At 35.0% G+C, this 15987-nt stretch overlaps 1 protein-coding gene across 1 annotated transcript in view; it reads right to left on the reverse strand.

The window, feature by feature from the left end:
* LOC131161339 (vacuolar protein sorting-associated protein 35B-like) overlaps nt 1-15687 on the reverse strand; it is a 30442-nt gene extending 14755 nt beyond the window's left edge. The window contains exons 1-16 of the mRNA XM_058117045.1: nt 15541-15687; nt 15321-15417; nt 15082-15205; nt 14154-14339; nt 9037-9124; nt 8784-8840; nt 8607-8696; nt 8376-8498; nt 7895-7969; nt 7755-7814; nt 3637-3753; nt 2949-3188; nt 2805-2870; nt 2584-2673; nt 974-1063; nt 327-416 (exon numbers count right to left, since the gene is read on the reverse strand). Coding sequence (XP_057973028.1) covers nt 327-416; nt 974-1063; nt 2584-2673; nt 2805-2870; nt 2949-3188; nt 3637-3753; nt 7755-7814; nt 7895-7969; nt 8376-8498; nt 8607-8696; nt 8784-8840; nt 9037-9124; nt 14154-14339; nt 15082-15205; nt 15321-15417; nt 15541-15633 — 1686 coding nt within the window. The 5' untranslated portion in view covers nt 15634-15687. The remainder of the gene's footprint in view (nt 1-326; nt 417-973; nt 1064-2583; nt 2674-2804; nt 2871-2948; nt 3189-3636; nt 3754-7754; nt 7815-7894; nt 7970-8375; nt 8499-8606; nt 8697-8783; nt 8841-9036; nt 9125-14153; nt 14340-15081; nt 15206-15320; nt 15418-15540) is intronic.
* Nucleotides 15688-15987: the final 300 nt, after the last annotated feature.

Raw genomic sequence — 15987 nt, forward strand, 5'->3', positions numbered from 1 at the left:
GCTCTAAATTGAAAAAGGAATTGCCATTATGGCATGATATTGCCAGCAATTTCATTCTTTTCCACTTTTGATGGTGATTCTTGTGTAGATTCTAAGTGATACAGAAATTTTTATTTGATTCGGGTTCTGGGTTTAATTTCTGGACTCTTGATTGAAAAGGGAATCGCTTTAATGGCATGATGTTGTGCTCTCTCTCTCTCTCTCTCTCATATTCAAGTATGAATGCATTACCAAAAAAATCACTGCACACTTTAATAGCAATTGAAAGTCAGAAAAATTGCTATGCACTTTAATAGCAATTGCAAGTCTCTTTTGAGCTGAGTTACCTGATTCAAAAGCTGAAAAATCTTCTTTGGTGTCGCAGGCTCTTCTTCTCCAGCTACATCTCCATCCTGGCCCTGCAATCGCCTAACTAACTAGAAGCCATAAAACAACATTTCAATAGAACACCCAAACAGATATTTTCAGGAGAAACTAAGAGGTTGATCTTCTGTAAGAGGCTAACACAGGAAATATATTACCAAATTCAAGTAAATAAATCCAACAAAAAAGAAAGTGTCTTTCTCTGAGTAAATCTTTAAGCTCAAAAAGAAGGAACAAAGTAAAACAATATGCTATATATTAAGAGTTAATCCTAAACAACTATAACTGAAGCATATATCTGTAAAAGTTTAACCATTTGGCTATATAGCTCAGCATGCAATGGTCTGCGAGGTCTTTCTCTTTAATATGAGTTGTGCATGACAGTAATTTGACAGTTTTTTTCAAGACACACGGCTACACAATATTTGCCATCTTGGATACAGTTTTCAACAATATAATGGCTGTAAAACAGATCTGGGAACTCTGTCCCACCCTTACATCCATTCCTTACACATTCTTCAATGATTATTCCCTCATAAATATCTAAGCTTAACATTTTGTAGCAGTACATAAAATGGCACAGTAGTAACAGTATGACAAGGGAACATACCCTCAGAGCTGAAAATACAAGAGGAGGAATAGTAAATGGTAGGCGTTTTGGTCCCCCCATCATAATATGCTTCCTCACAGTACATATAATCTGAAAGGTCATCATATGATAAAATTAATATTAAAATCAGAATAAAAACAAGCTCTGAAGAGTCAGAGACAGCATAAGGATATGAGGAACATCACAAAATGCAACAAAGGAAGTAGAATTAGGGTACTAGTGCAAGATAGATACCAAAATCTTCGAGAAAACATACATCTTGTTGGATTTCTAGGGAATAAATTAGGAAATTCTATTTTTTTAAATCTGAAATTACTATTTCAGTTTCTAGTAGTTTCAGTTTCCTGTTTTCTAGCCTAGAGATCTGCTGATTTGATTTGCTGATTTTGTGGTGATTTGATTTGCTGATTTTGTGGCCTTCCTAATTTGGTGGCCTTCCTCTACTATTTATCTTGTAATCGTGTCTCTTGAAATTCAATAAGAATGGTTATTCTTCTTCTAAAAAATCTTCACATCTCAATATTAGCATAAATAAAAATCAAAGGGAAATGAAAATTTTTTATCATTTCTCATCTCAGCAACAGAGTGGAGTAATGAAGCATTATATGCACAACAGCACAAAGCATGGGCAAGATACAGAAACACATCCAGGTAATCCAAGAAACTTAAAGAACTCATCCATCCAACAAGAAACAGGGTCCTCATGCAGTTGAAAATGCATCATTTATAGCAGACACTGGACCAACCATTAGAGAGGACCTCCCTGGTCATAAGCCAATATTAAGAGCAAACAATAGTTGGCTAATCTATTGTTCTGCCAAACACAGATGTTAAGAACAATATCATTTGGCATGTGCAAGAAGGTTACATGCTCAACGGTTATGTTACAGAAAACAGTCAAGTTTTTGGTTCAGAAAAGGAAAAAGTTACAAGAGAGGCAATGGTTCTCCTTTTCTTCTCTTTTTTTCTTTTTTTTCAGAGGTTTAGCACTTTTGCAGTTGTGCTCCTGTATTTGTGTTTTCTAGCACATGACATATTTCTAAATTCATAGCCTTCATTTTAGATTTTTCGCATCCATAATGAGCCATTCAGTAAATATGATTAGTATAAGGTTAAATTTGAGCAGAATACCTGCACTGGTATATCGATGCTCGATATGTAAATTTTAACGATGGGTGCAATGGAATAAATTTTTTGAGAATTATAATTGAAGAGAATGTTTAAATTGAAATGGATCTTGATTAATGAAGGACTAGACAGCTGAAAAATGCAAGGGGAGAGATGCTGAGGAAAATGTACAAAGTAATAAGAAAGTAACATCAGTTGAAAATGTGAACAGTTCAGCTGTGAAAGGTTCAAGTTTAACTAAAATAAATATATAATTATATATATTTATAGTGATCTCAAAAAGAAATAGACTGACTATTCAGATTTACAAATATTTAGCCTCAGGGCTTAACTAGAAACAAATTACATAAGAAACAATGCTAATCTGTTGTGCTATTATGCTTATTATATTTCCAGGGTTAAAAAAATAACAGATAAGGCAAGCAGATGTAGTCCCCAAAGGCAACATCATACACGCAAAAAGCTTTCAATTCATCGACTACCTGTAACATTTCCTCTGCATCATCATTATAAAGCATGTGTATGAGACGAGCAACAGAGTTTTGCTCATCCTCAAAATCCTCTTCATCAAGCTATTCGCGGACAAAGTACATGAGAAAAACAGGGAGAAGAATGGTTATGCACGTATCAAGGGCAGCCCCCAGCAATAATCTTCAACAGTAGGATGAAAATAAAAGCAAAAGAAAAACACTATTACAAGCACCTCATTTGAAGAAGTACCATCCACATCCCTTATAAGTCCCTTTACTAATTCAAACAAAGCCTCAACCTGCAAAGAAGAATGTGAACTACACCTTTTCCAAGATGAACTCTGCAAAGGAAAAGAACAGAGAGAGAAGAAGCATACCTTATCAACAGTAGAAATGCAAGTATTATTTTTCATAATGCTTTGAATAATAACCATTGCCATAACTTTATTTGTTTCATTATCAAGGTGATCCATGACCCGGGGATAGTTAGAAAGTGTAAGAGCAGTGACAATATCATTGTATTTCTCCAACGGAGCACTGAGAAGCGCAACAACTTGTTTTGTTGCCTTCTTGTCTTCAAAATTTGCCTTCCCGGAGAGCTTCTTGACACAGGCTCCCTGTAAAATATTAACACAAATAAGAGCCATTGCAGCATTTAGTATTGAACTAGAACTATGCAGGTCATATTGCAATGGGACCTTGAAGCATGCCCTTTACTTTACATGGCTATGAATAACAGCAGGTGTCAGAAATTAAGACTGTTTGGGCAAAATTTAGGGCAATCATCACTCATATGTCACTTGAAGAGGAATAGATAGAGAGGAGAGATAAGAGAGAAGATGTTTTCTTTTATTTCTTTTCATTTTGTGTGTGTGTGTGTGTGTGTGTGTGGTTTTTTTTTGTTGGGGGAGGGGGGGATCCATAGAATAAAAAAAGAGTAATGATAAGTATTTTCCAATAATCATGCATGGCTAGATGAACCATATCCCTGAATCTACATAACAAGGTGCACCAAATTCTATATACCATTGAAGCACATAGAATAAGTTCTAAGTGGAAAAGTACCAGCACTTGATCCACATAATCAAGCCGATCAGGATGAACACGGAGAGTAAATGTAAGGAGAGAGACATACAAACTTATGGCTCCAACAACGGGCATGTCAACTTGTGCTTCTATCACCTGCCATGTAAGTACAGCCAATCAACTATTACATCATACAAAAATAAATTCACTTCCAGCAAATTAAAGATGAAGACACATATACAAATGAAAATGAAAAGAATACCGATAAAGGGGCATCCATAACATTTACATATATTCAATTCGAAGCATCACAATGATAGATACAGGTCCTACATATGGAGATCAGTTGAGAGAATTTGTCCTACAATCACCAACTTTTCTCAGCCTGCAAGAATCAAACACGTATGCAAAGAGCACTAGACTCCCACACTTTATTATTATTATTTTACTTTAAACATTTCCTCAAGCACCTACTATTTAAATAACTTTAAACGGCACCCACACTTTTTATGAAGTCATCAATAAATCTTTCAGTGTGGACGAGAGTATTCATCCCTATCTGTCTTATCTATATATTTGTAGAAATGATCTAACAAAAAAAGGAGAAAAAAAAAACAAAAGAGGGTCAGCCCAATGCATTTGCCTGGATTCTTTAATTATTATCTTCTTCTTTTTTTTCACATTAACCTAAAAATAAATAAATAAAAAATAAAGTTACAAGGTTTCAAAGTGACTCCACACATTTCCAAACTTCAATCCAAATTGTTACACTGTCACATTTGTGTTTGCTAAATTTGTTAATTTTAACGCCATTAAACTCACCAATAAAGCCAGGTGTAATGGTTTTGGACCCAACTCCGGTGAGGTACTATCCTATTTGGCCCACTAGCCTCACGAATTTGTCCTATAAAGGGCAAGATAGTTGGAGTTCAAACCATCCTTATAAGCCCAAGATCTCACTGGAACACATCCGACCATGACAGGCTCTCCCGTCCGATCTCAGACGCCCTTGTTAGAGTGGCTTACACCTCTGTGTAGGATCCACCCACATGATAGTACCCTCAAGGTAACTCTGATACCAAATGTAACAGTCTTGGACCCAACTCCAGTGAGGTATTGTCGGCTTTGGCCCACTGGCCTCACAGATTTGTCCTACAAAAGGCACCTCACATAGTTGGAGTCCAAACTATCCTTGTACGCCTAAGATCTCCCTAGTACACATCCGATGTGGGACCGTGACACCAAGCTTTGAACACAAAACATAGAAGCAATCATATTCTTTCCTTTGCTACGTGCTAGTCAGGAAATATAAAGGGCGAAATCAATTAAGGCAGACCTTGATTCTTGCTTGTTTCATGCTAGTTCCTCAAGCTGTTGGTGCACTTGAAGTGAAGAATGTTGGGTCCTATTCATATAAGCTATTAACAGAGCCATTTTCAGAAAAGGGTACTTAGAAGGTTTTTGGATTGACTAGGCAGCGTAGGCGGAGAGATAAATTCATATTAGGGATGTTGTTGATTTTAGGGAAGCAATTGCACTGATACAACTATTTTGGGATTGACTAGATCCTACGAGGTCTCTCTAGATGCAATTGATTCCTAAGCATGATGTTTTAGGTTGCATTTGATATCTCTTAGCAGTTTCAGTGCCACTATTTTACATATTTCCCCTTCGAGAAATATTCCTCCAAGGACCTGGCTTCCAACTCTAGGAACATTGCTTCCTCCCCCTAACACTAAAACCCTAAACCCATTAACTTCTAATTAATAATCATAACAGTTACAAAAACTATAAATGCTTGAGTACACTGATATAATTCATCATCCTTCTTTTATCATTCATTTTTTGCAAATTAAGTTCACAGAATTTTTTTGACTTCAACTATCTCTTTATTTATTTATTTCAGCAAACTGCCAACATATTGTCTGCCTGATTCTTCTTCATTTTTTTTAGCGCACCTACATTTTGTATTGTCAGGTTCCTTTCCTCCCATGAAAGCTGCTGCTTAAAAAAAATGATCAACCTAGTGAGATGCAACAAAACAACTCCCGCCTTAAGAGTTACGTTAGGAATGGGATGTAAACTTAATGAAATGGCTCAACCGGCCAACATTGTCAAAAAATATGGTCTAAGTGGCTTTTTGTTTGCACTTATTTTCCTTCTAATAGAGGCCAGTGTTGAATTGGTTCAGTATTAAGTCAACGGGTAGCACGTTAGGGAGCACAATAGCACATCCAAATTACATCTAAACACATGTTGCTCAGTCATAGACCAACTTAAAGAGCCCGTGGACACGTGTTGCCCTCATCTCCCCCAGTACGTCTCCCACCAAACCCCCTCCCCAGGGTTATATCTACCCAGCTGAAGCAATAATGACAATGCCACTCAAGCATGCAAACCACCACCCCCCCCCCCCCCAACTTAAGTTACTATGAAAATACTAGCTCCCTCCCTTTAATTTTGCAGCACTGGTGGCCAGACAACAGCTGGCCTTGTCAGTTCGTCAGCCAAATCGAAGAAGCCTCATGATTAACTTTCCATGAGAAGCACCTCAGATCAAATATCTACAAAAGTACAACTAGAAGCTATCTGAAGGCAATATCTGCAAACAGGCCTATCCAACAGCAGCCTCTTCAATGCCAGGCACTACAACTGCCAATTTGCAGATTGCAACTTAACTGAGACAACTATATCTTTCTTCCTTATGACTTTTTTTTTTCTCCTGCTGATGGATTGTCAGATTGATTTTTCATTTGATCTCTATGATTGATAATGTGATCGAGTTTCTGTGACTGATTTTGTTCTCAGTTCTTGGGTTCAGTTAAGGAGGCCACGGGGTTGCACCATGCCACCGATCCTCTTGATAAGATACGGATGATAGAAAATGCAGGTGTTCTGGAAATGCCTGATGACCACATGGCTGCTGATACGTCCTTTATTTTTTTTATGATTAGTTTGTAAGTTTGTTAAATTCTTGGAAAATTTTCTCATTTTTTGTTTTTGTGATTTGTTTGAAATTTTCTTTGAATCTTGGAATTTTTTTATCGTAGGAATAATTTTGCTTAAAAGGGTATAAACGGTCAATATTTATATATTTGATGTTTAAACATAACAACCACCAAACTTAAGTGATTCAGCATTTAGTGGTTCATCCTAGCTCTGAATTTGGTCTGTTTTCAGAATTTTTAAAAAAGAAAAAAAAAAACTTTAGTAACATATTTCCCATTTTATGAAGTGATTGCCAGTTTGCCACAGATGTTCATGTGGGATAAAAATTTTGAACCTACTGTGACTGATTGAAGCAATTTAGAAATTTAGGCAGGTATTGAATTTTTTTAAAGAAACTTCAAGTATCAAAAGGAAACATTAAAACTCAGTAAAAACACCCAAACTTCCGGAACCTTTATAGAAGAGAAACTATGTGCATCAAGTAATACAAATAAAATGGTAAGAAGCACATATTCATTAGCAAATATGATAAACTCTACCAAGAAAAAATCCATTTCACATTTCCAAAAAATAAAAAGGGAAATTTGAAGATACATGGTTGTTTATCTTTGTGTGCAAGTGAGCGAGTGCACGTATGTGAGAGAGAGAGAGAGAGAGAGCAATTCAAACAACCAAAAAATTCAATCCATGGTAGCCACATCATCTCCACAATTAGTTAGAAGTCCAGGAGAGCAATTCAAACAACCAAAAAATTCAATCCATGGTAGCCGCATCATCTCCACAATTAGTTAGAAGTCCAGGCAATTTCAATATGCCTTTTAGGGTTATTATATTCAAGCTAAAAACAAAAACCTTCCTCATTCACATCTTAGCACTCAAAAAATAAAATAATTAAAAAATAAAGGCACATGAGTACTTTTAAAAAATAAATGTTTAAAAACCAAACATTTACCCACCTAAAACTACTCATAATTACAGAATATTTTAAAATTCTGTGATTAAATGCAAAGCTTGCATGTGCTCAATCATTAGTCTGTAATTAAACAAACAGTGTTATACACCCAACAGTGACAAAAAGGTAGAAGGTAGATATTTTCAATCTCTCATTCCTAAGAGTAAAGCATGCTAGAAACATAAATATTAGAGAAGAAAAAATAAGAAAAGCCTGGACTTCACTATAAATATAGGCAAGGTAATGGTAGGTTTACCTTCCCAATGGCACTGCTTAGCTTAGAAAAAGCCTCGACCTGCAAAAATTCAGGAAGCGCCTGCACACGAAAAATGCAATTAACAAAAGCAGGGAAGGCTTGAAAGTGCAATTAATGAAAATAGATTGCATGTAACTCACTTCCACACTTGTAGCAGCGTAATTCGACAATCTCTCCATTAGTTGAGATAACACAGTCTTGATGTCGACAGTTGCCTGAGAATCAAATGATGCCACAGAAAGAGAATATATAAACAGCAGTACTAACACAGAATATCACCACCCAAAACCCCCAACCCCCTTCCCCACCGCCAAGAATGAGAACCCAGAAAAATAAATAAAGAAATAAATAAATAAAAATGACCATTTGATACTATGGTAGTGCTATTACTGAACAAATATTACCAAGCATGGCCACACAACCTAAAGAAATTAGAAGAGGCTAACATGCATGATAATAATGGCATTAATTTAAAATATGTATTTATCATAATAACAAAGAAGAAAGGTCATTTTTTCAGCAGGGTTAAAAACAGAGAAGCACAAGCATAAACATGAAGTCAGGGGAAAAAAATTGATCTCAGAGAGAAAACAATCTCCGATGCTTATCCACGATACACACCTGAAACTGGGGGCAGGCACCCAATAATGTCTCTAGGGTTTGCAAGTGGTACTCATCTGGAAAAACCTGAATTATGCAATCCATCAAATAATATTGAGCAAGCTCATCTTTACAGTTGACAACCTGTCCACAAGGATTTGAGTGCAGAATCAACAAATGATCAGGTAGCAAGTTGTTAAATCATAAAAAAAAAAAAAAAAAAAAAGCGAGAAGATGACTAAATGACCAAACCTGCTCTAAAACTCTGGGAAGAACAGTGTCTCTGTAAATCTCAAGGTCCACTCCCTCTATCTGACTAAGAACATGTAAATTCTTACCAACCTAACAATTTAGAACAGCAAATAACTTCTCTGAAGAACAAATAAATACAGAAAGTGACATTAACCAGCTTCAGATTACAGATATTACAAGATCACGAAGCTCGCTTCTTTCCTTTTCCCGCTTCTCTTTATCCCGGAAAGGCCCCTGCAGACCAGAAAGCCCGATTGAAGACCTCAACTCAGGACCACCAAAGAGTATGAATGATTCACAAGCACCATAACACCTGCATGACCAAATATCATGCCCTCATGATTCATTTCTACCCCTATGGCGTGCAAGTACTGTGGTGCCATGCATGTCCAAACATGATAGAAGACAATAGTTTGAAGATTTTGCAAACCTGATGCTGCATCCGAACCCAAAGTTTATTCATTTCTATAAAGTTCTGTAGTACAAACTCCACAGCATCCATGACAGTGTCAGCATCACTGTAAGATGACAATGGGACTTCATCTTAATTCACAATTTCTAATTATTACACACCAACTTACCATTTAGTTCAGTATAAAATTTATCAAAGAAATTTGCACAGCTATAAATAATAAAGGTATTATATACATACATACAACGATATAACACATATACAATAATGGAAATTTAGATTATAGAAGTATTGCACATACAACAACAACAAATGAAGCCCTAAGCCCCACCAAGCAGGGTGGGCAACATGAATCCTTTTCCGCCAATTCACAAGATTGACGGCATTTTCTTCAAACAGCTTAAGAGCTATTGAATCATTCCTCACTATCTCATTCCAAGTTGTTTTAGGTCTGCCCCTACCTCTTCTACTACCAATAACAATAACTAGTTCACTTCTCCTCATTGGTCAATTATTTGGCCTACATTTCAAATGCCCAAAACATCTAAGCCTCCCCTCCCTTATCTTCTACCAATGCTATGCCTAGCTTGTTGCAAATAGGTTAGTTCCTTAATTTATCCTTTAATGCCATACCACTTATCCACCTTAGTATTCACATTTTGGCAACTTTTACTTTTTGGATATGTTGTTTCTTAGTTGCTCAACATTCTGATCCATATACCATGACTAGTCCTTATAGCCATCTTATAGAACTTCCCTTTTAATTTTAAAGTATTCTATAATCACACAGCATGCTCAAAGCACTCATCCATTTTACCCAACCTGTCTTAACCTATGGATTACATCTTCTTCAATTTCTCCTTTCTCTTGCAAAATAGACTCAAGGTATGAAATCTACTAGTGCTATTAATTTCTTGACCATCAAGTTTCATCTTTTCTCCAATGTTCCTCCTACCCTAGTTGAAATTACCTGCCATATGTTCTATCTTATTTCTACTTATCCTAACATCTCTAGACTCTAAAGTTTCTCTTCATATTCTAACCCACACTTATTTCCATCAAGCAAAATAATATCATTTGCCAACAACATACATCATGGGATCCCATTTTGTGTACTCGTGGTGAGTTCATCAATCACTAAAGTGAGACGATAATGGCTCAAAGTAGAACCTTGATGCACACCTTATTGTGACAAGGAATTCTCTAGACTCTCCACCGACAGTCCTAAGACTAGTTGTCACTCTATCATACATATCCTTAATAATATCAATATACCTACCGCATACTCCCTTATTTTGTAAAACCCACCATAGAACTTGTCTACAAGCCCCATCATTGGACTTCTCTATGTCAATAAAAAACTACATGCAAATCCATCTTCTTTTCCCTAAAATTTTCCATTAATCTTCTTAAAAGATAAATAGCTTTTGCAGTCAATCTCCCAGGCATAAAACCAAATTGATCCTCTAAAGCCCTTATATCCTTACTCTTTGTTCAATTACTCTTTCCCATAGTTTCATTGTATGACTCATAAGTTTAATTCCGTGACAATTATTACAATTTTGAATATCATTTTGTTTTTGTATATAGATATTAAGGTGTTTTTACTCCATTCATTCGACATTTTCTTGGTTTTTATAATTTTGTTGAATAAATTAGTTAACTATATACTTTCACTATCCCCAAGACATTTCCAAAACTTCAATTGGGATGTCATCTTGTCCCACAGATTTCCCACTTCTCATCTTATTTAAAGCCATCTAAACTTCAGTGACTCTAATTTTGCAAATAAAATCTTATATTTTAAGCCTTTCCCTCATTTGTACTACTAAGTTTAAGCTTTTAATTTGGTCTTCATTAAACAACTTATTGAAGTAGCTTCATCATCTCTCTTTTATGTCACATTCTTTAACCAAAACATTATCATCATCATTTTTAATACATTTTACATTACCTAAATCCTTATACTTTCTTTCTCTAGCTCTAGCAAGTTTATATATGTCTCTTTCCCTTCTTTTGTATCTAGTTTAGCATATAAATTATCATGAGTTCTATGATTATCTTGCCTAATGACCTATGTTGCATCTTTTCTTGCTTCTTTATGCACTTTACCATTTTTTTTGCATGTGTATACTAGAAATACAGCTAAAAGACAGATAATACAAGATGTGTAACAGCACCCAATTGTTGGAGTACATTATCCTCACGTTGAGGTCAAGGTTCCAAGACTTCACACTTGAATATCCATATTTTTGCAGCCAAAGTGCCACAAATCTGCGGATCCAAAGTTTGTATCCATAAATTTTCTATAGATATGTGTTGAGCACGTCAAACCTAGGGATTGGATCCAACTCTACACCTAATTAGCTATCTAGCCCATACTTTAGTATATCTTCAACGGTAGTGGGATATCATAAAGTTTTTTCAGGTATGATCAACAACAACAATCTAAGCCTTAAGTCCTATTAGGTGAGGATGGCTACATAAATCCTTTTCCTCCAATTTACGCAATCATGGGCAATTTCTTTCGACAAATTCAAGGATATTAAATCCTTACTCACTATATCATTCCAAGTTATTTTAGGTCCACCTCTATCCCCCTCACAGTAACTGCCTCTTTCTCATTAGCGCACTATTTAGCCTACATTGCATGTCCCCAAACCATTTGAGTCACCCCTCCCTTACCTTATCTTCTACAAGAGTTACACCCAATTTACCGCAAATATGTTCAGTTCTTAATTTATCTTTTAACATTACACCACTCATCCATCTTAGCATTCTCATCTCAACCACTATAGCTTCTCTCCATAATTTTAACTTAGATTCTATACCACCCCTAGTTTCATCGATCAAGACAATATCATTTGCAAACAACATACCCCATGAAACCTCATTTTGGATACTCCTACTAAGTTCATCCATCACTAGAGCAAAAAGATAAGGGCTCATAGTAGATCCTTGATTTACACGTTTTTATGATTGGAAATTCCCAAGTCTCTTCACCTGCAGTCCTAATGCTAGTCATTACTCTATCGTGCATATCCTTAATGACATCAGTATACCTACTACATACACCCTTTTTTTTCTCTAAAAAAACACCATAGAACTTACCTAGGTACCTTATTATATGCTTTCTCTAAGTCAATAAATATCATATGTAAGTCCCTCTTCTTTTTTAAAAGATATATAGCTTCTATAGTGTATCTCCTAGGCATAAAACCAACTTGTTCTGAGACCTTTTGTTTCTAACCTTAATCTTTGTTCGTCTTCCACAATTTTATTGAATGACTCATAAGTTTAATCTTATGATAGTTATTACAACTTTGAATCTCTCCTTTATTTTTGCATATAGATATTAAAGTGTTCTTCCTCCATTCATATGACATTCTTAGTTTTTATAATTGTGTTAAATAAATTAACCATATAATTTTGTAATCGCCTAAGCATTTCCAAACTTCCAATTTTCCATTTTTCATTTTTTTAATGCAAACTTAACTTCATTAACACTAATTTTGTGAATAAATCTCATATTTTTAGTATTTTCTCATTTTTCAAATCTAAGTTTAAGTCTTCTACTTGGTTTTCATTATATAGCTTGCTAAAGTAACTTCACCATCTTTCTTTGACGTCTTCTCCTTTAACCAAGACGATATCATCCTGACTTTTTATACATTTTACGTTACCTAAGTCCTTACTCTTTTTTTCACTAACTCTAATAAGTTTAAATATGTCTTTTTCCCCTTCTTTTGTATCCAATCTAGCATATGAATTATTAAATGGTCTATGTTCAGCTTCACTAACGGCCCCTTTTTTTGCTTCTTTTCACCCTTCATTTTACTTTGCAACGTTTTCAATATTTCTACATTTTTGCCACGTTTTGTACCAAATTCTTTTTGTCTTTACAACCTTTTGGACATCTTGATCCCACCATGAATTTTCTTTGCTATCCAAGAATCTTCCTCTTTATTCACCTGAAATTTCTGCTGCTATTTTTTAATAGAGCTAGCTATCCCACTCCAAAGAGTGTTTTTGTCTACACCATCATGTATTGTTCAATCACCATCTTTAATCATTTCATTTTAAATTTTATTCTATCTCAACCTTTAGGTTCCACCACATAGTTCTCTTGCACTGATTTATATTATCCTTTTCCTTCCATTCTTCAATACATATATCTAACACTAAAACTCTATGTCGTGTAGTTAAGATTTCACTTGAGATAACTTTACAATCCTCACATGATAAACGATCTATCCTCCTAATTAAGAAAAAATCTATTTTACTTTTATTTTATCCATTTTTTAAGGTTATTAAGTGTTCTTCTCTCTTCTTAAAGCAAGTATTCATTGTAAAAAATCATATGACATGGCAAAATCTAAGATCATATCCCCAGACTTATTTTTATCTCCATATCCATATCGTGTTCTCTCAAAACCTTTATTATCCCTTCCATGTGTCCATTAAAATTTGCACCTATGAATATTTCTTAGTCCCTGATATACTTTGTACAATATTGTCCATATTCTCCCGATATTGTCTCAAGGTTCTCTACTAAGTTTACTTAAGGAGCATAGGCACTAGTGACATTTATTATCTCTTGGACTAAGACCATCTTGATTTTATAATTATCTCCTTCACTCTTTTGACATCCACAACACTATCTTTTAAGTCTTTGTCTATAATGATTCCTACCCCATTCTTATGTTCTTCTTTTCTAGTATACTAAAGTTTAAATTCTGATTTTTCTAGTACAACCATCAAATGAAATACATCTTACATGGATATTAAAGGAAAAAGTTTTAAATTTATAAATTCATTTTTTTTAATACAAAACACTATACACGCTGCACAGGGCAACTGAAATTAAGAAAATCCAGGCACAATAATCAACATGCATGTTATAGTTCTTTTATTCCCATTGATGAATGATGAGTATGGAAACAATAACAGATTCATAAAATATAAATGTCTCTAATATCTTAATATATCCAGCTAGTCAACATACATGAACACTGTTTAAAAATTAACATACTGGACACACTAAGCAATACAAATTAAAAGCAGTCAACTTCTAAAGTTAACAATTCCATTTAGGAAAGGAAAAAAAAGGAAGGCAAAAAATTGACTACACATACCCTTCATACTCAGAGCCAAGATCCAGCAACTTATCTCTACTGACTAGAGCAAGGTAACTTCTGATAAAGAGCCCACGTACAGGATGTTGAACACCACGACACATTTCCACAAGGTCTCTAAGGACATCCTTAGCAGGAGCCTCTTTCGATCTGATATAAACAGATCCTACTGTACAAAGGAGATACCTGACAAATTAAAAATGGAAATGTCACATGCACAGGGGTGGTAGATTTGATATATAAATTACAATGCAGGTCTTTGGACTTGTGGACTACATGATTCAAACTTTAATTTAAAATGCATGCAGAATAAATACGCATTTAGTGAAACGAGGAAATTCTACAATCAGCCTACACAATCAAGTGGCAGATCAAATCTTCATTACCAAATTGAGTCATTCAGCACACAAAAAAAATGAAAATGAAAATGAACAAAAAACAAGAAAATTCTACAATCAACCTACACAATCAAGTGGCAGATCAAATCTTCATTACCAAATTGACTCACTCAGCACGCATCAAAAAATGAAAATGAACAATTATTTTAGCAATCCGCGTCCTAAATACTTCAAACTAGCTACTCCGTAAATCATAAAAATAAAACATTATAGTTTTATTTCCAACCAAATGGACTTGTCAAATGCATCTTCCATCGCTTACATAAACCACCAAAAGGCATCATTTCTTTCCCATTATATGAAAACAGAAAACTCATCATCACAATCTAATAAACTCCAACAACATAATGGAGCAAATTATAAATTACGAAATACTTCCCAATCGAAATATCATTCAGGACCGCAATTCAATTATATTTGCATAAACCTCAACACAGTAAATTTTTGAATGGTTAATCTGGAAAAGCAAGACTGTCACGATATAGTCGAATAAAAGAAATAAAGGATCGACTGATATTTTCTTAGCTTACAATCTCGGCAATATGTTTCCAGCATGCTGCACAAGTTCGTAAAGATCAACAATCGAGCATCCATGCTTGCTCTCGTCCTTAAAGAACATTTCCAGCTTCCTCAATTCATCGAAGGCTCTCATATCTTCGACATCAAAAATTTAAATAAAAACTTATACTAAAAAAAAAGAAGAAAAACAAAATGGAAACAAGATCAGTATCCGCGAAAAAGAAAATGAACGACTGAAATAAGATTTTACACAGCTCGTAGTATTTATGAGGGGAGAGTTTTGAAGTTCTGAGCTCCGATAGCATCTGAGCGGAGTACTTGAGAGCTTCTCTAAGATTGTTTGAATCCTGAGAAGATTAAAAATCGAAATGAGGAAATCAAGGTTATATCTAGCCATCTAGGACTGAAAAAAAAAATTACGAAAAATTAGGGTTCCAGTTGCAATTATATGCATGGGAGATTGTGATTACCAGCGCGCGGTGCATGTAGAAGGCGTTGTGTTGGATGCCTGCGATAGCTTCTGCTAGCCATTTCTCTTCGTCCTCAGCTCCGTCCAGTATCATTTTCTCGCTGTGTGCGCGCCTGTGCGTGGACTGGTTGGCAGAGTCCTTCCGAGAAGAATAATTTGGCGACTTGGCTCCTTTTATATCTCGGCCGATTTATGCGAAATATTGACACGTGTCGAGTGCATGTTGCTTTTGCTTAATTTAAAATTTGAAATAATCTTGATAAAAACCAAATAAAAAAATGGTTTGGCGAAATAGTTATTAGTATATTTCTTATTCACCCATTGGATTTGAATCACATTTCAAATCAATTTATGATGGCCTGAAATTATTTTTGGTTGATTTAGTTTAAATTTTAGAGATGAAGGTATTTTTGGTATATTTTTAATTATTTTATTTAATATATAACAA

This window comes from Malania oleifera, chromosome 8, assembly GCF_029873635.1.
Source record: "Malania oleifera isolate guangnan ecotype guangnan chromosome 8, ASM2987363v1, whole genome shotgun sequence".
Taxonomy (NCBI): Eukaryota; Viridiplantae; Streptophyta; class Magnoliopsida; order Santalales; family Ximeniaceae; genus Malania; species Malania oleifera.